We start from the raw sequence: 20,150 nt of genomic DNA, 5'->3' as shown, positions 1-20,150 counted from the left end.
TGCTAATGTGTCATTTTAAGGTCAATGTTTCTACTATTATGATCAGTGACAGTTGACATGTATAAGGAGGAGGACAACATTTATAATGTATAAAGTTAAACCTTTATTTTTAGAGGCATACACTGTACACAACATTAAACTCGATTTTGTTCAGCTCTAATGAGAAAGATCTTATTTGTAAGTGGGCTTTAAATGTTTTATAAATGAACAACAGAGTGAATAATAAATGTGGGCATAAAAAAAATAAAGAAAACATGATAAATGACATCTTACATTCACATGTAGGGGAGTTACATATTTGGTAAAACACTGACAATGTTGCTTTTCCTGTTGTCATATCCTTTAAACTAAGCTCTATAGGTTATGCAACATGCAAATTATTTTAGCACTTTTCTCTGAGGAATCATTTGATTCTTTTTTTTTTTTTGATGGAAGACATTTACTTGGTGACAATTTCATTTATTAATCAACTGTCTGACAAGGTGCGATCATGTAAACATGATGGTAAATGTTTCATGTATGTACATTACTCTGCGTACCAATAGTAGAATAAAAAATGTAAAATGTAAAGAGGGGTGAGCTCTCTTCACCGTCATCTACAAGTTACATTCAGTCAGTCGGTTTCTCGTCCGGTTGCCTGTCTTTGCAGAACAATGATATATAAAGCACAATAACTTATTTTTTACCTCAAAGATGTGGTTGTGATGCCAACTGCTGAAATGGTTCACAGAGAAACATACCAAGCTGTCAAATCTGAGTATGTTTTTCTGTGAAGCAGTCTGTAGAGTGCAACATCATCATCTACGATACTGAGTGACTGCACAGGAACAGCATCTGACTGAAGCTAATGCAGTGGTTAATATGTTTAATGGATGGTTTGTCAAAAGACAGCACATGCATTTCACTGATCATCATTAGGGTTACTGTAAAAGTTTGCATAATGTACTGAGACATCAAACAAAAGCCATAAGTACAGAAACAAAACTACTGAGAGTATCACGCTGTACAGTCGGTAGGGTGGCCTCTTCTGTTGACACAATGGAATTTAAAAAAAAAATGTGTTCCTCTTTAGCGCAGTAAGCAATACGGATTATTAACATTTCCACTTTAAATAGTTTAGTTTAATAAGCTTGGCATATACAGTCTTGTAGGTACTGTAGGAGTGGGTTTGGGCAGAAGATGTTGAGAACTAACCGCTGTCATTGAGAGAGGAGGTGGGGCGTTTACAGAGCAGGAGCACCTGCAAACAACAGGGACAGGCATTCTATTTTAGGAAGAGCAGCAGAGGGGGCAGAGACAGTGACTGCTAAGAGAAACTTGTCAGCTTATTGTGAGGCTGCAGACAGGGACAAAAGCATTAGTGGGAGGCTGAGGAGTAAAGGACAGGATAGAGAGGTAGACAGCTGATGAAGCTAAGACAATTCTACCTCCCTCTCTATTCCAACATATTTGAGGGCATCAGCCTGGCTGTATCTGTGGGAGGAAACATGAGCACAGAAGTTAGTATAGATTATCTGTAGAAGCCAGTGCTTAAGTCACAATGTGCAATGGCCTTCCTTTTTCATTTTACTTTTAAGCTGATATAAACTCATTAAAAGGCCTGTGACTCTACCTGTAGTCAAAGAAGAGCTCTTCTCCTTGCAGGATAGCTCGTTTGGCAAAGATTCCAATGCGGTGGTCTCCATTCACCATAACCACTAGCGTGGGAGGAAAGACAACATCAGCCAACTGAAGTCTATTGAATGTTCTCAATTCAATATAAAAATCAAGCTGACTGACCTTTAGCATAGCAGTTTGGATTAACTGAATGATTTGCAAAGCGGATTTTGTTCCCCTTTCGCGTGGCATCCACTACAAAGTCTACTGACAGACACAGAGTACATTAGAGATTTCTTGATATACTGTAGTTGCATGTCTGGCTCATAATACCAAGACAAGAGTGGGGAAAACTTGCCATTGTTCAAGTTGAAAAGGAAGCTAGACATGTATTTATCATAGATCCTTCCACGTCGGTCAGCCTCATCCTGAGAGATCAGCTTCTCATGGAGAGGAAAAATAATACAGTGAATATGACACTTTAATCTTTCTGAAAGCTTGTGAATTACACATTTAAAAGTTTAATATGACTAAACTTCGTGGACTTGCCTCTCCGCAGTACTCAGAGATAAACTCATTCTTCTGGACAGGCTCTTTGATGAATGTACCCCACCCAGCAACATCTGATGGAGCCAACAGCAGGTGCTAAAAGAAGTCACATGCAGAAGATCACCACTAACTTTCACTATTCCGAATGACAGAATGTCAGATTAAAAAACATTAAACCTCTAAACATGTACCTTTTTTAGGCCTCTCTGGATGCTGCAATTCTTGCAGGATACAACCTTGCTGTCCCAGTGGTCTGCAGCACCACAGGTCATGCAAAGGTCTGGGTCACACTCTCTTACAGCCAGGTAGCAGGGACACTGTTTAGTGTTACACTGAGTCTTACACCTGCAGCCTGGGAAGCGGTTCTGGCCTGGAAAACATTTAGACACAAATTGCTCTGACAGGGAAATTGCTTACAGGGTTTACAAGCAAATTGTATCCAGTAAGACACAAATATAATAAATTAATCTACATAGCAGGGCAAAATGTATTGATAATGAATGCTTCCATTTCAAAATGCAGTTGCAATGCAGAGCTAAGTGGATGAGTAATGCTGAGAGGTTCATTAGTCAGAGACCTCTGCTGGCAGATATGATGAAATACAATTTTGTCGAGTGTAACATAACACCCACTGGGCAGATGAACTGAAAGCTTGGGCAATAATAACCAATATGTTTCCTTCTAGCGGGTTCTGCTTCAAGAAATCGTAAATAACAAGAGATTCAGACAGTGTTTCTCCCCTCCGTAGTGCATTTTCACCTCCCATTTCAAACATTTGTGGATTTTCTGTGTTTGTATCATGCTCTCTTAAGCCTTAGTAGTTTGACTCATACTGATGATGCTGTACATCAAGCACAGAGCCTGTCATGTCCCTTTGATTTCGCTCCAAGTCTTTAGAGCATGCACATGTGGAACTGGGCTTCCTGTTTGGCTCCATCTCTCTTCTGCTACGGGAAAAGGCAGGGTAATGAGGAGGAGGGGAGAAGATGACTCAACCACAGCAAGTGAACAAATGAGTTAAAACCCTTCCTTCCAAACCATAGCGAAATGTTTACTACACAGTTATGTTTGTTCTGTATAGTGAGCTCTCCAGAGGGCACATGCACAAAGCATTCCTCCCCCATGTGGCCATTTCTGAAAGCACAGTTCTGAGTCAGCTCTGCAGAGGCAAATGCCTCATTGTAAACACAGCTCTGTGTTAAACAGACATCCACCTATCATCGCCAGAGGACAATTTGTCATCTGAGCACTGCCAGAATACTGCAGAATAATTTTACATTCTGCAGCTCTGCTCCGTTGTGGCCTGGCAAAAAAAAACTGTTCAGACGGTTCAATGGAAAATGTGACTATGACCTAGAAGAGCCTAGAGGACTTACAGCATGCATATTTTGTTTGTGCACTAAAAGAGTAGCATACGTATTACAAGAAACTGGTGACAGTTGAAAAATAAAGGGGATACTCACACTCAAGCTCACACTGGCAGAACTTCTCACAAAAATTTTGGGTCATTACACAGGGGCAGGAGCTGTCACATGGGTGGTCAGGGTGGTCACATGGCTGATAGTTGTACACCTGATTGGATGAGTTATCTGGAGCAACAGAGGAGAAAGCAATCAGACCTGCACAGTAAGCTGTGTTGCATGTCAATGGACAAAGTGTAGTAGTATTCACAATATATTTTTTGTACCTTTCTTTAGCTGAATTTTTGCCCATAATCTGCAACATCAAACACATACAGTCAACAGGTTTATTGTATATTGTCAGAAGCTCTATTTTGAATGAGCATGCAGGTAATTTACTGTTTCCTATGTGACAAAAACTCTAATACTACAGGTAGATCAAATCAGTAGTAAGCCAGTAAACAAAAGAAATCAAAGGGAAAATCACAAGCAGTCTCTTGCCTGTGTTTCCTTTTTTTCTTTTGGGGCGAGATGTCTCCATCCTCCAAAGGAACCCGATGAATAAGAACCTCTTTTGCTGCAAACTCATACACCTGTGAGAAATGACAATAACAGCATCCTGAAAATCCATTGCACATATTCACATTTCTAAAGCTGTTTTTGTTGCAGTTATGTTGTGCAATTCTGTGCAAGCTGAAAAGAATATGTGCTCATGCCACAGAACATCCTGCCCCCACAACATCCTCTGGTTTCAAAACTGCAGGGCAGAGGCCAGACACACAAGTGTATCAACGGACACACACAAACACTCAGCCACTGCTGGCAGCTGAAACTCAGATTTGGCCTCTTCCCTAGGACACAGGCATACATAATGTTGCAGTGATTTCAACATTTTCAGCAGAAGGCAGGGCTACCGGCAGAGCTATGACTGTCCATTGCAGTCTTTGGCCTTGTCTGCCTGTAGGATAAGAGGGGTAATTGGGGTTGGCTGTAAAGAAATAAAGCTGCATCTCATAGATCTATGACACATATTTCTTTTAGAGTGGAACACTGAAGTGAACACTTTTGAAATCTCAGGTATGTTCTTTTTCACCCTTTTTTTGCACAACAGCAAAGCTAAAATGACATTAGGAATGTCTAAGCACTTGTGTCATGAGAAAATATGAGAAACGTCACATCTGGTAAGCGTTGCTGTTTAGGGTGCTACATGCCATTCTCTCTCTAGTCAACCCAATTATCCACACCATAAAACCACAGACTCAGGATGCGTGCGTTATTACACCCATGCTGACGCAGATGTAATAGAAATCAGGAACATAAATATATTTTGTACTTTGTTTCAAAACAACTGTGCATCATTTCAGAGGATTTTGGTTGGAGTTAATGGAATTACATGACAAAAGCTTTATGTCATAGCTGATAGCAAATAAACAACAGATGTTAGAGCATATTACAGAAAACAGAGGTAATATAACTATCGCCATTATCTTTCTATGGTTTTATTTGTGTATCAAATGTATTTCTTTAGTTTTTTTGCCTGTATCCGTCAATGTCATGGGAAACTTCATACTAAGGTTTTTTTTAGTTTTTTTACTGGGAGTGTCATTGCATAAGCAGGGCTTTAAGAACTTACTTCAAGTGATGTGATTTGAATCAGTGCAAATGTCATCAAGGTTCTGAGGACAGGTTTGAAAAAGCTAAAAATCTGCAGGTGTGAGCGTACCGACTTCTCTGTTGTCTGTCACTTATCTCTGCTAGAGGCTTAGTGCCTCCAGCCCACTTCATAAGAAACACACACCTAACACGTCTTAAACCCTGAACCAAACCATCAACAATCTAGCTAAACTTCATTTTACAAAAAAAAGTGTGAACTATCACATAATAATGGTAGAATCACATGTGTGGAAACCTGGAAATGCATCAAGAATATTTCAATCTGAATAACAATTTATGGTTGTCAATCATAATTAAAGTGTGTGAAAATATCACCTGCTTGCAGTTCTTTGTACCAATGAGGCGTGCAATGGAGCAGAAGTTGTTAAAGTATGTGCCGTGTAGCACCCTGAACAGTGACTCCTCTGCCCCACTCCATTGAACCACACAGCATGCCGGCTGCTCCCCGTCATCGTCCCCTGGACGCAGCTTGGTGGGAGTCTGGCAGCGTGAATTTCCCTCTATTTCACACACACACACACACACACACACACACACACACACACACACACACACACACACACACACACACACACACACACACACACGCACGCACACACACGCACGCACACACACACACATACCCAAACAACAACAGTTTTTTTTTATCATTTTTGTGTCTATGGACATATAACTGCACAAGTTAACACTTTTAAATGCCTAATGTTGGGAAAGTTTTTGACAGGTTGCATTTCCTTTCACAAAATTGTACACACTGCTTTGTCTGGAAGACATTTTTATGTGTCTATGTACACATAGAAGGGGCCATGGATTTTGACTTAGTATTATAGCTATATTCACAACTGATGTATCCACTGTTCTCAGCAGCGAGACGAATGTTGCCTGGCAACAGGGGGAATGCAGCATTGCTGAGGCCACATGAAGAGCTCCAGCTCTTTATGCTCTTTATTAATCTGTTCAACAATCTGTTTTTTCCACATTATTTTAACACATGTGAGAAAGCCTGCTGAGTCACTGGCTCTGCACCAGCAGTTCCTAAGACTAACAGACACATTCAGTGAAGCACTGATGGCAACCCGAGAAGTCCACAGTAAAAAAGAGGGAGATAAAAAGCCAGAAGAGATTACTCTTATTTCTCTCCAGCTGCTCTCCACATAAAGATGTCAATGGAAATTAAAACCGGAGAAAGAAGCAGGAAGAGAAAGGGAAGAAAGTGTTTGTGTAGAGGCTGAATCATGCAGAAATAATGGTTGGTTTATTTTGTTTGGCAAGAAAAGGCTGATATTGGGAAAAGATGTAAGTGGAGAGAGTGAGGAGAAGGCAGGACATAACTTAAAAGCTATCATGTCTAGCCAAGTTTCCCTTTTCAGAAGAGGTGCAGTCAGTCAGGCCAGACTGCCTTCAAGAACAGGGGAATTTGGGGGAGGTTATGGTAAGTGATGCATCTGTTCACTGACTCAGAGTCTTAGCAAATACATGAAAACAAAGTGTCTGTTCTGTATGAACCCACAGAGCAGACAGCTTTAATTGTATTACCAGAAATAACCACTTTATTACAGTTATTTAGGAGTAGCTATGATTATGAAGGTTTTGTGATTTCAAAGGCAGAACAAACCTATTTCCCATTTGATCAGAGTCCTACCTGAGGAGGAGGTGGTTTCGTGGTCACTGTCACCTTCTTTGCCCTCATCTGTAGACCTAGATGGTCCAGGGCAACTGGAACTGGTAGGACGCTGCTGCTTCCGTCGCCTCCGAGATCTATTTGACCGTAACATGTTCTGATCCACAAACTCTTTAGCCCCTTTCTTCATAAAATGACCAGCAAAGGGAAAACGACAAAGATAATAAGTAACAAAACAGGCAGAAGTACTGAGTAAAGAATGCACAATTCTGTTGTGTAATTGTGTACATACCTGTAACAGGAAGCAGTCCACACCACATGGTTCAGTCACCATGCGAATCTCCTTACTTTTCCTCTTGTAAACGTTAGGAGTAGCACGAAAAGCTTAATCAAAAGAGACACACGTATTTTGACTATCTCTTATATATTAGGTAGCTAGGAGTTAACAATTGTGTGGAAAAATGATAATAACATTAAATGTACAGCAAAAGGACTCTAAAGTAATACAATGATGACAATGCCTTTATCTGAATTTCACAAACAATAACAAAAAAAGCCATTACGGTGGAGGAAACAGTCGTATTTGAAGCAACGTCTGCAGAAGAGTGTGTGGAAGGAGTGTAACGACTGCTCCCTCTGCACAGACTTTGCAAAAGGTCCATCCAGGTTTGGGGTGCAGAGGGGGGGAAGCTTCACTACATTAGTGGGCTCCAAGAGGTCCTTGTACCTGTGAAAGATGTGGGGAAAAATGTAGTCTCTCCTTTAGTGTCATTTCTTAAGTTTCTAAGCTCTTTCAGATGCTGATGAAACTTCTCCTTTGAGTCAGAGAGCCTGAAAGGGAGCAACCATTATTACTTTACCCCCTGACAGCTTATGTCTCCATGGTGAACACTAAGCAACAGACTAATCAGCATTGTGCACACAGATCCCGGAATTGACAACACTTCTCTTACTTTTCCTTTAGCTCCTCTGTGGTGCCCTTGTAGGGAAACATTGAAGCAATGGCTGTAAATATTTTATCGTTGGGGATCCTCTTGGTGCAGGACAAATCTCTCACTTTTGGAGACATAGAAACAAAGATTATTATACAAATAACCCACATTCATGCAAACATCAGGTTTTGATAAAGAACCACAAATAAAGGTTATGCAATATGTTCTTTTAAACGTTTTGCAACATTTTCCAAATCTCATAGCAATAAAATGTTTTGAAAACAGTTCTCTGAAAATGATGCAGTGTGCACAGTGCAGTTTTCAGGTTTTCTTTTTTTTTGTAACTTTGATTCATGGACCCTTCGTCTATGCTTGAGAACAGTTAACTTGCTGACAGTGTGGAATCATTTCACTAAAACTAAGGGTTGGAAAAGTGTGTATAAAGCCTAATTTCCCATAAAGCCCAGTGCGAGAGTCTATTCAGATCTATAATTAGAGGCAGGCCCTATCAGTGTCATAAACAAACAGGTTCCCTCAAACACAGCAACTTTGTAGTAAAACAAGGGCAGCTTCAAAGCAACAATGCCAGGAGCTGCTGTGGCAGGGTGACTTTGTGTCAGCTGTACAGCATAATGAAAGGAACAGTACGGGCCTTGTTCACGCTGAAGCTCACTAAACATGCAAACACAGAACTGAAGACTCACCCTCAGTTGTGCTTCTCCTTTTCCTCCTGATGAAGACCCCAGCTTTGGTCTCCTCTGAACCCTCCATTGAGCTCCTCCTCATCATTCTCTCATCATCTTTCTTCCCTGTAACCTCCACTACTGTTGCTGCGGCCTCCTCCTCTTCTTCCTCTTCATGGTCAGAGTACTGGCTCAAGGCTTCCACGAGCTCTTTAAAGATCTCGTCGCTGATGAATCCCCCCTCTGGGACACAATCAGCATGTCAGACTCTGAAAACTGTCAACACTTATTTCTTAAATATCAGACTCCAAAAAATGATAAAAATATTCCTAATTTCACACAAACAATACGCATAATGTTCTTTAGAAGAAAATTTTGTGTAATGTTCCGATCGATAGGTGTAAAAATATAGGATTAGCACTGAGAAAAACGTACAACACCTACCTCTGTCACCATGGACGCCATCATAGTTGTCAATGAGCTCCTCCAGGAAGGCCTCATCCTGTTCCAGCACCTCGTCACCCATATAGGGGATGTTGTGGAGGAACGTCTCATCCTCCACCTAGAACACAAAAACTCTGTAAAGACAGGTATGAGACTACCTGCTTCCAAGGATGTAGAGTCACGTGCACAGACCAGTGAGCACCAAATAACTTCTAAAACATTTGCTTGGTCCTGCTAATAAACATTTAACACGTACATTTAATGGGTACAGAAAAAGGAAAAAGGGAAACCAAGTGGTCTTTCTAATGAGCGCTGCAATTTTAAACTTACAAACTTGCATCAGCTGACGAAGGACTGTGTGTCCAGTTTCCATTTAGCAAATAAATACTTTATAAATGGGACTTAGATTAGATTAGATGAATTAGATACAAACTATACAAAGTGTTAACTGCAGAAGTAATAACATTGTCATTACATCATCCCCAATGTAATTTATTTCATACCATGAAGTTGTGCTGTAGAGGTGACCAAGAGTACATGAAAGGGATCCCTGCCACAGTTGACAGTGGTTTCATAGCAATGGTTTGAGCTTTGAATCCTGGGAAACCAAACTCCACAGTGCACATCTGAAAGAGAAACCGAGGTAAACTGGGGTTGACTCGACCCTAAAACTATCCTCAGCATAACTGGGCAGATTTCCAGCTATACAATCTAATACAGATGCTGTCTGACCCCAAACAGAGAACACAAACACAATACAGTGAAGCCCAACTGCATGTGGGAAGAAAAAGATGCCGTCTTAGCCTGAGACTTGTTTGTAGTATGACCCCCTACAATGCTTCTCTGTTAGACTGCCATATGATCCATTTCTGACACACTCGCAGCCCTGAGATATTTTAGTCACACCTGAGATTCAGGTAGGAATCAGAGCCAAAAACTACCGCTGGTGGAAAGGACTAACCTTGAGGGACATAACGGTTTTCTCTATATTCACACTATAAAAAAATTAATTGAATTACTAGCTACGACAGAGCAGTCTGAGCAAGAATAGGAAGACTTAGCTGGGCAGTGCAAGCAGTATGGTGGTTAACTGTGTTGTCATTTTTGTCCCTCCTGTTTAAACAGAGCACACGCACCTTCTTGCTGGCCAGAGCACCACTTGAAGTTGACAGAGGGATAGACTGAATTCTGAGCTTGGACCACTCTGTATTCAGAAGATTAGCCTGTTGCTCAATTTTTTGCCTGTTGGACATGAACAGGGTCTAGAAACAAACAGAAAATGAGCATGTGACACAAGACGCAAAAGTTTGATTTACATAAACATACACAGCGAGTGCACATCCACTGCAATTCTTAGCAATCCCTTCACAACACGAATACAGAGTGCAGGTTGGAACTGACTTGACCCACCTTGACCTCATCTGCTTTTTTAAGGCGTTTTAATTGGCGAAGGCGCATATACTCCGACCTGACCCTTCTTCTCCACTCTAGCAGGCTGCGGGATGGGACAAAGGAGAGGGGCTGAAGTCTTGGAGATGGTGCAACACCGGTGCCAGGGGCTGGGGCTGCAGCAGCTTCGTCCTCCATGACTCTTGAAAAAGGCAAAGAATTTGTCTTTAATATAAGTATTCATCCATTCATCAATTTTCTATACCCACCTAATCCAACTCAAGATCGTGGGGGGCTGTAGCTTATACCAGCTGTCATTGGGTGAGAGACAGGTTAACACATCACAGATTAATATAAATATGGAACATTTATTTGAATAGCACCTTATCATGAATATAACAACCAAATAAGTACAGCTGAATTTTATATTCAAGTATTACATTTAGAGTAGATTCTAATGTGTACTCAGAACTGTCAGGTTGTATAGGTGTAATGATAAAATAGCAGTAACTAATAGAAACTAAGCTACCTTTTCACAAAACATAACACTTCCCTATCTATCCTCACTGCAGGCCGATTTGAAAGAGTGCCCCCCTCTGTTTGACATCAAAATTGACATCTGAAAAAAAAAGCCTTCTACGAAGGTGCCTTAATGTGCTCGAGATTGTGTCCTCTTATCATTTATGGGGTGGAGGGGACAGCTGACTTATCCGTAGACTAACTATCATTATGCGTGCTTCAATCAAAAATTACGTCTATTAATCTAACAGCACGGGACATCCACATTGCTCAGGGGTGGGCGTGCCTCGACAGAGCAGAAAAGTGCGTAGTACAGTTTTTCTGTGTTTCATAATCACCTCACTGAACATGAACTTTAACGTTTGCGCTGAAACACAATCAAAAATAACCACAAAGGCAAAACTGAGCTAAAAAAACTGTAATAGTGCATTTTATGGATAATACGACGATCACACATTTCAGACACATATACCAAGTGCGCTACGTCCTGAGGGTGCAGCTACCAGAGCTACACTGTACCCATTTAAATGTGGAACACTTTAAAGACGTGCGCACCAAGCTCCACAATGACTGCACGTTTTTCAAGCAGACGCGCGTACACGTTTCGATCCCTACATCCAGTGTCGCAGTTATTAAATACCTTCAAATCCACGTCTTGCGTCCTATTTGTTGCGACAACAGCTTGCAACGCGTTCAAGTCCCTCTGTGTCTTTATAGTACAGAGATCCAGAGAAATTTAAGGCTCTCTTTGCTGTAGATCTGACGCAGATATCGTCTCAACACGTTGAAGGGATCTCAGAGAAATCCCTGCGTTATCCATGGACATGGTGCTGGAGGTTGTTGTTGTTGTAGCTTACAAATAGCTGCGCACTTGGTTTGGTTGAACCAACCCGAGCTGGAGGGTGACGTCTTTATTATGATCACAGCCTTTCCAAGCAGAGGAGCTAAGATTTATGACTATTCTGCGTCCAGGGAATAAAAAGCAGCATGGAGCAGCTACAGCACAGCCATTACTAGCACACACAGGAACTGATGCAACTGCTCGTAGTGGTATACTCATCAGGGTGCGTGAGCAAAACACTAAATGGTTTGTCATATCGTTGCAAGGACGAAAATGGTCGGTATAAAGAAAAAAGGGAAGTATAAAGAAAAAGAGAGTGAGAGAGACAAACACTAAAGTTCGACCCAACAGGAGCAACCCAAGAACTATCAAATATAAACACAATAAATCCATGTATGATAGGTATAACAAATTAAAGATTTTTTTTTAAAGACAACAGTAAAGTGTAAAATGTACATTTACAATGCCAGCTTATCCAATAACCGTTTAATGATTTATAGAATTGAAAATGGTCAGGTTAACAGTATACAGTTTTTTAACATTCCGTTGGACCTCTGCCTGACGGAAACAGGTTTAGCTGCTGTTCAGCTTTCCTCCTGCAGGGAGAGCTCAACATATTTTAAAGTCGGTTATTGCTTAAAAGAGAAAAACAGAGGGCTAAATGTGCATGACACTTAATACAGCTTGAGATCAGATTGATTAGGATCTGCTGAGAAATATAATAACAAATAATACATATTACGTCATTTAGATTAACATAACACTCCATACTGAATCAATATGTAAAAGCAATGTATCAAGTCATCCTTAAGTATTTATCAGTAGTATCATTGTTATATTCTTAAAATGTGCCTCACATGTACATTATTTGTTTCTAAAGCCTTGCATGTGTAAATGCTTATTTTTGATCATGCTCTATACTTTGTTGGGTTTTTTTAGCTCCAAAATTGAGATGACAACACAGTTTGAGTTCCTGGGGCTCCAGTGACATGCACCTTAAGTTTATACTGAACTGTAAACAAAACAGAGGATCTTAAATGGAAAATCTTTCCAGGGTTGGGGAAGCCGTGCACAGCTGGTTAACAAAGGGCAGGCAAATCATTTTAGTCAAACATATTTTTAACATTAGCAGTAGAAGATTTGCTTAGTTAACCTGGTTTGATCTCTGTGTTATTCATGCTAACACACCAGTTTTCTGAAAAAAGTTCATTTGAAAATTTCTGATATGCTAATGAGACCTTGCAAAATCCTGAAAATCTACTCCAAATATGTTACAAGAGTAATCTTGTGAAGTCTGTTAAATTTCACTTAAAAGCAAATGTTGTTACACAGTTTTTCATTAAATCTCTTGATAAAATCGATATTGGTACTGATCGTCCATAAACTTCTGTAGATTTAAACTTCTGGGATTTAAACTTAGTAAGGTATTTTACATCAATTACTTCTTCAAAAGAATCTATTGTGTGAAGTTGCGGATGAACCCATATTACAACAAACTGCTAAGATGGCTTCTTAATTATGTAGTTTGTGTAATCTATTAGGTCTTTTAACACAAAATCAAGCAATTACAGTTCAGAAAGTTATATTCTTGTTGCACTGATGTAGTTTGTGCAGAGATGCACTCATACAATGCTGTTTCAATAAAAGCTAATACCTGCCTTTGATTAAAAAAAAAACCTTAATGTGTTTTTCTTTCGCTGGCATTCTGTTAAAATGTCCTGCGGTTTAGTGCATTGTGTGGTTTCTTCCTTCTTCTGTAATTAGTAAAATAGCAACTTAAAAATGGTTCACAATGGTACACAAGATGGCACTGTTCTGCTACTTTTTTGAAAAAGAATGACACAACGTGAGCCAGTACACACACATTTAATTCCTATAAGAGGACCTGATATCATGGCATTTCAACATGACTGACTCAAGGTGTTCTTTCAGATCACTTTGTTGCTGTTGTTCCTCTCTGCTGTTTATGTCATGCACGAGTGCATGAGAAATTATGCATTCAGAGAGCAATAGTATCTATCTCAAATGATAAAGCCTGTTTGGCATTTTAGCAGAAGTGTCATGCTGATACTGAACAGTCAAACGAAAGCAAACACAAATAGTTAGATTAGTTTTGGGGAGTGAGGGTGTTATCAGTAGGAAGTTTTTAATTCTGTATGTGTAAACTTATGAGCATATGTGCATGTTCTTCTACCTGCCAGTCAGACACGTATCTTCAGATATGCTACAGGATATATAAAATGTGACAAGGGCTTGGAGATGAAAAGATTTTCAAAAGCTGACAGAATAAATTCCTCCCAAATCTAAAATATTAACTGACAGCAGCTTTTAGGCTTATGGAAGGCAGAGGAGTCACGTAAACTTGAATTCAATTTTCTTATCTCGAACAACATTTGAAACATGTTTCATACTGCTCCTCATAGACACATCCATTTATATTTGTGACTGTACTTAAATGGCAAATTGCATATTTAAGCTTCTCTTTGTTGCATTTTAAAAATTCTATCTGTTGCATGAAGCGAAGCTCACAATGTTAAGTGAAATGAAATGTGGAAACAATTTTGGCCTGCACTACCTGGCTTTCTTCCAAGCCCAGCAGCTGAGAAAAAGCACTCATCCTATAATGACGTGTAGGAATGCTTCAGTTTTATGCTGGGTGTTCCCAGCACCTCTGTCACAGGAGCTCTATGTGACGTCAAACCATAGATAGTGGGAAGAAGGAGGTGCTGTCGTTAGCACTGTCGATATACCACAGCACTTTGAAAAAGTAGATTCCTTAGACATCACCAGTGCGTAAATCTTGCTCCACTGCAACAAACACAGCGACCCAAAGTCGAATAAAATGTGTTGCCAGTGAAAATTTTAGAGGAGCTCCGCAGATTTCAGATGTTAAATTCCGTTTACAGGTCTGGTATGTCTGATTAATCAAATCTCACGATTGGACAAAACTTTAAACTGGTTTTACCAGCTCTGCATATGTTCCTTAAAACTTCTGTTAAATTCTTCTTCTCCTAGTGCAGCCCAGTCTCTAAAAAAGACAGTATAGTAGTAAAAAATATAGTAGTGTGACAATAAAAGTACTGGATCAATGTCAGTGTCTTACATTGCCTGTTGTCCTGTACAACATTTAAGCCTAACAATGTGCTTTTGAGCCCCAACCCTAACACAAAAGTTGTAGGGCAATGTAAGCTTTCTTTTTGAATTTTACTCAGGTTTTCATGATGACAGTTTCATGTAACACAAAAGGCAGCTATATTCTATTTTTTAGAAAGCAGGCAAAGACGCTTTGCAGATTTCACAATTTTTCAATCTGTTTTGTAAAACAGATACATTTTTAGAGAGAATGAAAAGAGTATAGGGCTCTCTACAACTTCACTAGTCTTGTACCAGCGGTTGGGATAAGAGAAAGAAAAATATAGAAATAAAAAGTGATGTTGGTGCACTTGCAGGCCTCAACAGTTCTAACATTATCACAGACTCTTTGCCCCATTTGGTGAATCCGCCCATACTAGGAAATGAGGGCTTCCTGTTGTTTTACAGAGCCTTCCTGCAAAAAAGGTTGAGATATGTAATCCCTACTCACCAGTGAAGATGAACAGAGCATTGTTAGGAAAAATGACATTCACCAGATTCTCTTTTGGGCTCTCTGGGTGTTTTGTGATTCTTCTTATCTGGGGTAAGTAGATTATTTATCTTGTCCATTTCTTTACTCCTCCGAAGCAATGTCTTTTCCTCTCTCTGTGGCTCACCTCTCAAGAGAAATTTTGGAAACACTGAGTAATAGAGTAGCTTTCAGAAAGAAGATACATTTCGGGATTAAGTTTTACACTCAAACAGTTTGGTTTAAAGGTTTTCAAGTTAGTGTGCGCAGCCTGGGCAACAACATATAGTCATTAAGATCTTTATGAAAATGTTGGGATAAACATTATCAGTTTTTATCAACATTTCATGCAAGGGTTAACATTTATTACTGTTAATTGAATAAGATATTTCATTTTTGTGCAAAGGGAAGTTATTGTAGATATATTTAAATGTCTTTGAGCTGAATATATCAAGACTTCCAATCAAGCAGCGGGAGACAAAGGGAGGATGCACTGATGTGTTGTCTCCCCACAACTTAGCCCTTGCTATTTCCTTTACCCTTCTCCACTTTCCTCGAATTCTAATAATTATATAAGCAACACTGTTCATGAAAGTTTTGTTGAGTATCAATTCATGTCATTGACTGGTATGCTTTCACTGTCACGAAACTACAATATTTGGCCCTTCACTAATTTAATCTTTTTCATTGTAGGATGCACAACAGTGGTCTGTCTGGTTAATGAAGATGTAACTGTGCAACCGGTTACTGTAACAGGTATATCTATTTTAAAGACAATAGCTCTACGATATTTCTGCAGCTGTATTAACCTGACTTCTCTTTCTGTATAGTTTATTTTTCAATGGATAAAATGACTACTAGTAAGTTTCAAATTTTAACTTCACTGTAGACTGATAGCTATAAGCCATGTAGCCCTGCTGTTGTAAATCACAGCCACAAATGATCAGGTTTTGATTGACTCTTACTAAAATTATTTAGCAGAAATCGATAAAATACTATTCAGATTTTATTAATTTCAGAGATCCAGATAGTGATTATATAAATGTGTCCACTCAGGGATTGTTTTGGATCCCTTCCTTAAAGTGATTTGCTTGGCCTGGAACAGACAAACCCAGAAAGCAGAGCACAGAGTTTCTGCTCTCTGCCAAGACATCTCCTTGTGTGTATTATCATGAGAATCCAAGATAAACTTCTGAGGGGGTCTCTACCAGAGAGGGGTCTACAGCAGTAGACATGAGGCCCATAATGGTTTGGGGTTAAAGGTTAACTGAAACCTCATTATGAGCAGCCCCCACCTGGCTCAACTTCCTGAATTTGTTCGTCATTTTACCCCATGCAATGCTTGTGATCAACGCATGAACTCCAAGTTGTGAAACAACTGGAACTTTGAAGCAGCGCCCCTTTCACTGTTCCTCATCCTGTGCCTGCCTTTTTTCCCCTCTGACTGTCTCCCTCCTTTCCCTGCCAACTCCCCCCCAACTCTGAGCTCCTCCTCTGCTGAAAAGACACATTTCCTGATGTCATTACTAAATCAAAATGCTGCTCGGCAAACAGATGTTGTGTGAGGCCCAACACATAGATTCTATGACACAGAAGTCTACAAGCTTGCGGAGAGAAAACCTGAACAATAGATTTATTTTATTTTTTTATTCACTCAATTGCCACATTCAGCTTTGCATTTGTGAGTGATGACAGTAAGAAACTACCAGACAGATGCATCACACTAGTGAACTGAGCTCCTCATGACATAAAAAAAGGGAAAGATTTCCCACACCTGTGATGGAAATATATTTTCTTTACAAGCATGTGTAAAGCAATCTTGCTTTTTAAACAGCTGGTCAGTTCTAACTTGCAACTTGTTCCAGATTTGGTCAAATTAACCTAAATATGAAATTGTGGCTGTCTGCACAGAACACCCTGCAGAGTCATGATTACATCCACCCAAAAACGCTAAGCCCTAAATGTTTACTTATGTTTCCTATTTGGCAGAGGCAGCCCAAAAGGCAAATAAATCACATGCTGTGAGCTGGCCAGGCCTATGACTGTGAGAAACTGAGACTAAAAAGCAGAACAAGAGTTAAAGAGTAAAGGGTTTTCAGATGTGAGTCCAGCCCCAGCTTGGGTGTGCTCCTTTTATTTGGGAGAATGGAGAGGACAATCTTTGTTGCCTCCACCCCTTTAAAAAAGGAAGAAAATCTTGAAGAAACGTATGTTGGACAGAGGAAGAGCTGCTGCCAAGACACAGGGCCATCAGACAGATCTTCGAAGAACATCTGGTAACTGCGGGTAACATTGTTTGGACATCTGGTAACCGAAGATTACACTCCGTCTTCTCCATCCTGTCGGGTTTCCTGTTATGCCTCGCTGTACACAGTCTATGAAGTTTGGGTTTTTTATACATGATCATTATCTGGGAAAAACGCACCTTTATTCTTTTTTTCTGACATGAAGGGAGCACTTGGTTTCATTGGGGTATTCCTCTCCTTTCTCTCTGGTGAGTGTGTGGTCGTCCTTCTGCAGCTGCAAATGCCTGCCTCAATACAACAGATGTAAAGAGAATTATTGAGCTACAGTGGATAAAAATTCTCACAGGATTCAAATTTGAACTGAATCAGAAAGAGCTTGTATGGAGGATCGGAAGTTTGTATTTGATGTTTTTCATTTTAAAGTCGCATTTTTCTCCCCTTTTTAGATGCATCCGGAGGCACAACCCAGTCAATTGGTAGGTGACACTGCTATTTTCTGTAGTACAACCTCATTTGTCATTTTGTAAAGACTGACTCATCTAGAATTGATTATTTTTATAGCCATGCTTTAATTTTCCTGTATGTTTTTCCCTGGTGTTTTCTCCTCGACTTACTTTTCTAACTCTTTTTGCAGCTTGTGAATCTTCTGAGAGGTGTTGGGCATTTTGCCATTTCTGTGGTACAAAATATGGTGGACCATCAATGGACTGCCTCTCCACACTTTTTTTACATTTATGCCAGTCCCATTTTGAGAATGCAATGACTACACTAAACAACACTGATTGGTGCATCTGGGGTAATGTGAACAGGCAAGTGGTGTGCGATTACATTTTGGTTTGCATTCTTCTTTGCATTGAAGATATTGCTAAATATTTGCTGTTATCTGACTATGTTTCAATATTCTCCCTTTCTGCAGTTTGTATAGCAACCTAAGCATTTGCACTGAGGAGATATCTGACTGTCTCCTGATCCCATGGCCCAACCCGCTGGTGGAACAATTTTTTGTAGACATTCATTCCAGGTTTTTCAAGGAATGCCCCACAGAGGAGTTTAGTGACCCCCCACCACCCATAGTCTTTGCCCTGGTCTTCATTCCCATCTGCCTGATACCGGTCATGGTTAGCCTTGTTGTGCTCAAGACCAAAAATGGGGATGGAAGCTCCTGAGTGATGACCTGTGATATCCTTTCATTCCTAACCTGAGGACTGCTTGTTCATGCCTAGAGTGCCTCTGTGTCTTCATCTCGCCAATCACCTTGCAAAGGACTGAATCTCTGATGACTTCCTCAATTTATCAACCACAGAAAAAAACGCTCTGACAGTACAAAATTAGTTAGTGCTCTGTGCCATCACACAGTTTATTGACAGACTTCCTCATGTTCATCGAACATCAGTGTACCCTACACAGTACTGTATCTCATTTACTGTATCAATGCTGTGAGGAACAGGCAGTGACATAGCTTTGCTTTTAATCACCTGACCAGAGAGCCAGACATTAGTTTAGGCTTAGCCTTAGTTTAGGCTGGTTAGACAACCAGTTTGCACACATTTTTCAGAAAACAGAGCTTCATCTAAACTGGAAGACATGCGATCAGGGTTATTTGTGTGACAAAAGCTGTAGAGCTTGCGAATGTAAAATAAGTGAGACGTCTTTTAAATGACAAGGTATTTTTTATTAGAACTGCTTAACTTTTCATATGTAACTTTTTATTTACAACTGCTCAAATTTTAATCTGAGTTACAAATTTGAAAATGTTTATAGGAAGATGATGTGTTTGAATGTCTTTAGTCTGAATTGGATAAAGATGTCAATGTCTGATGTCTATGTGTGTGGGGAGAACAGGAAAATGAGTAGAGTTGAATGCATGGATCTGGTTATGTGAGTCATAGCGTATGGGAAGTTTGGGGTCAGAGGTTACAGATGGGATACAATGAATGGGTGCAACCAGAGATGTAGACCTCCTGGTATTATGTTTTTTCATCATGTCTTCACCTCTCCCTCCTTAATAGAATGATCCTCATAGTCATATTGAAGAGCCAAGTATATTTTCATCCAGACAAAGGAAATGTTAAACTGTCTGTATCTGATAGTGATAAACACTGAGTAATGACAAAAAGATAAAAAGGTATCTTACACTTGCATCATGAGCGTGATTGTATATTGTTCGATTTTAAATGACGATAAAGCTGTTGTAAAAGCTTTTAGGTTTGGAACAAAATGTGTATTTATATACGTTGTTATAACACTGATATTGTAAGACTATAGTCGGCTTACTGTACAGTTGGAGAGAATATGTCCTGTCTGCTATCACATTTTCTATACATATATATTTTTTATGTTTTAGACCATTAAATCTACAGGTAGATTTTCGACTGCTGTTTGTTTCTTGTGCATTTGTGCAGCCATTAAAATGATAGCAGAAACTGCAAAGAACATGAAACAGTCAAATTAAGTCCAGCTCATGCTCTAAAGATATATATAAAACAGGGCTGCTGCATCATTCTGGTGAAAGTACCCTTTGCCCATCACTTTTTAATTAAACACTACTTTCCCTTGAGAGTATCGGAGATGGCCTGGCTTTTTGTTTTTTTTATTCCCCTCAGATTGTGCTTCACTGTAGCTTCAGTGAGCAGTACATTGTGGTGTAGTTGCTGT

General features: G+C 39.8%; 2 protein-coding genes across 2 annotated transcripts; one reads left to right on the top strand and one right to left on the bottom strand.

The window, feature by feature from the left end:
- Positions 1–371: 371 nt before the first annotated feature.
- ezh1 (enhancer of zeste 1 polycomb repressive complex 2 subunit) lies at positions 372–11,897 on the bottom strand. Its single transcript, XM_072369430.1, has 20 exons — positions 11,448–11,897; positions 10,310–10,490; positions 10,036–10,161; positions 9,403–9,525; positions 8,900–9,017; positions 8,477–8,698; positions 7,794–7,896; positions 7,404–7,567; positions 7,133–7,224; positions 6,862–7,024; positions 5,535–5,719; positions 4,047–4,138; positions 3,833–3,861; positions 3,609–3,734; positions 2,337–2,515; positions 2,146–2,241; positions 1,955–2,036; positions 1,780–1,860; positions 1,613–1,697; positions 372–1,473 (listed from the first exon to the last, which is right to left on the bottom strand). Exons 2-20 carry the CDS (start codon positions 10,484–10,486, stop codon positions 1,413–1,415), a joined length of 2,304 nt encoding a protein of 767 aa, XP_072225531.1. The 5' UTR covers positions 10,487–10,490; positions 11,448–11,897; the 3' UTR covers positions 372–1,412.
- Positions 11,898–15,201: 3,304 nt separating this feature from the next.
- ramp2 (receptor (G protein-coupled) activity modifying protein 2) lies at positions 15,202–19,864 on the top strand. Its single transcript, XM_072369101.1, has 5 exons — positions 15,202–15,324; positions 15,943–16,005; positions 17,942–17,971; positions 18,130–18,304; positions 18,412–19,864. The coding sequence occupies exons 1-5, from the start codon at positions 15,240–15,242 to the stop codon at positions 18,659–18,661; spliced, it is 603 nt and encodes a 200-aa protein (XP_072225202.1). The 5' UTR covers positions 15,202–15,239; the 3' UTR covers positions 18,662–19,864.
- The last annotated feature ends 286 nt before the right edge of the window (positions 19,865–20,150 follow it).

Source organism: Leuresthes tenuis, unplaced genomic scaffold (assembly GCF_036924035.1).
Source record: "Leuresthes tenuis unplaced genomic scaffold, fLeuTen1.0.hap1 SCAF_17, whole genome shotgun sequence".
In the NCBI taxonomy this organism is placed as follows: Eukaryota; Metazoa; Chordata; class Actinopteri; order Atheriniformes; family Atherinopsidae; genus Leuresthes; species Leuresthes tenuis.
Note: the sequence above shows the minus strand (reverse complement) of the source record. Positions and strands in the feature narration are given on the sequence as shown.

What these genes read in the sequence shown, in the direction of transcription:
- ezh1 (XM_072369430.1), bottom strand. Translation starts at nt 10,486, where the DNA reads ATGGAGGACGAAGCTGCTGCAGCCCCAGCCCCTGGCACCGGTGTTGCA. An exon ending in ATACGACTGTTTCCTCCACC is followed by an intron (nt 7,225 to 7,403) that starts GTAATGGCTTTT and finishes CTTTTGATTAAG; the next exon opens with CTTTTCGTGCTACTCCTAAC. An exon ending in GTACAAAGAACTGCAAGCAG is followed by an intron (nt 4,139 to 5,534) that starts GTGATATTTTCA and finishes CATTTCTCACAG; the next exon opens with GTGTATGAGTTTGCAGCAAA.
- ramp2 (XM_072369101.1), top strand. Translation starts at nt 15,240, where the DNA reads ATGAACAGAGCATTGTTAGGAAAAATGACATTCACCAGATTCTCTTTT. An exon ending in TGTGATTCTTCTTATCTGGG is followed by an intron (nt 15,325 to 15,942) that starts GTAAGTAGATTA and finishes TTTTCATTGTAG; the next exon opens with GATGCACAACAGTGGTCTGT. An exon ending in AGGCACAACCCAGTCAATTG is followed by an intron (nt 17,972 to 18,129) that starts GTAGGTGACACT and finishes CTCTTTTTGCAG; the next exon opens with CTTGTGAATCTTCTGAGAGG.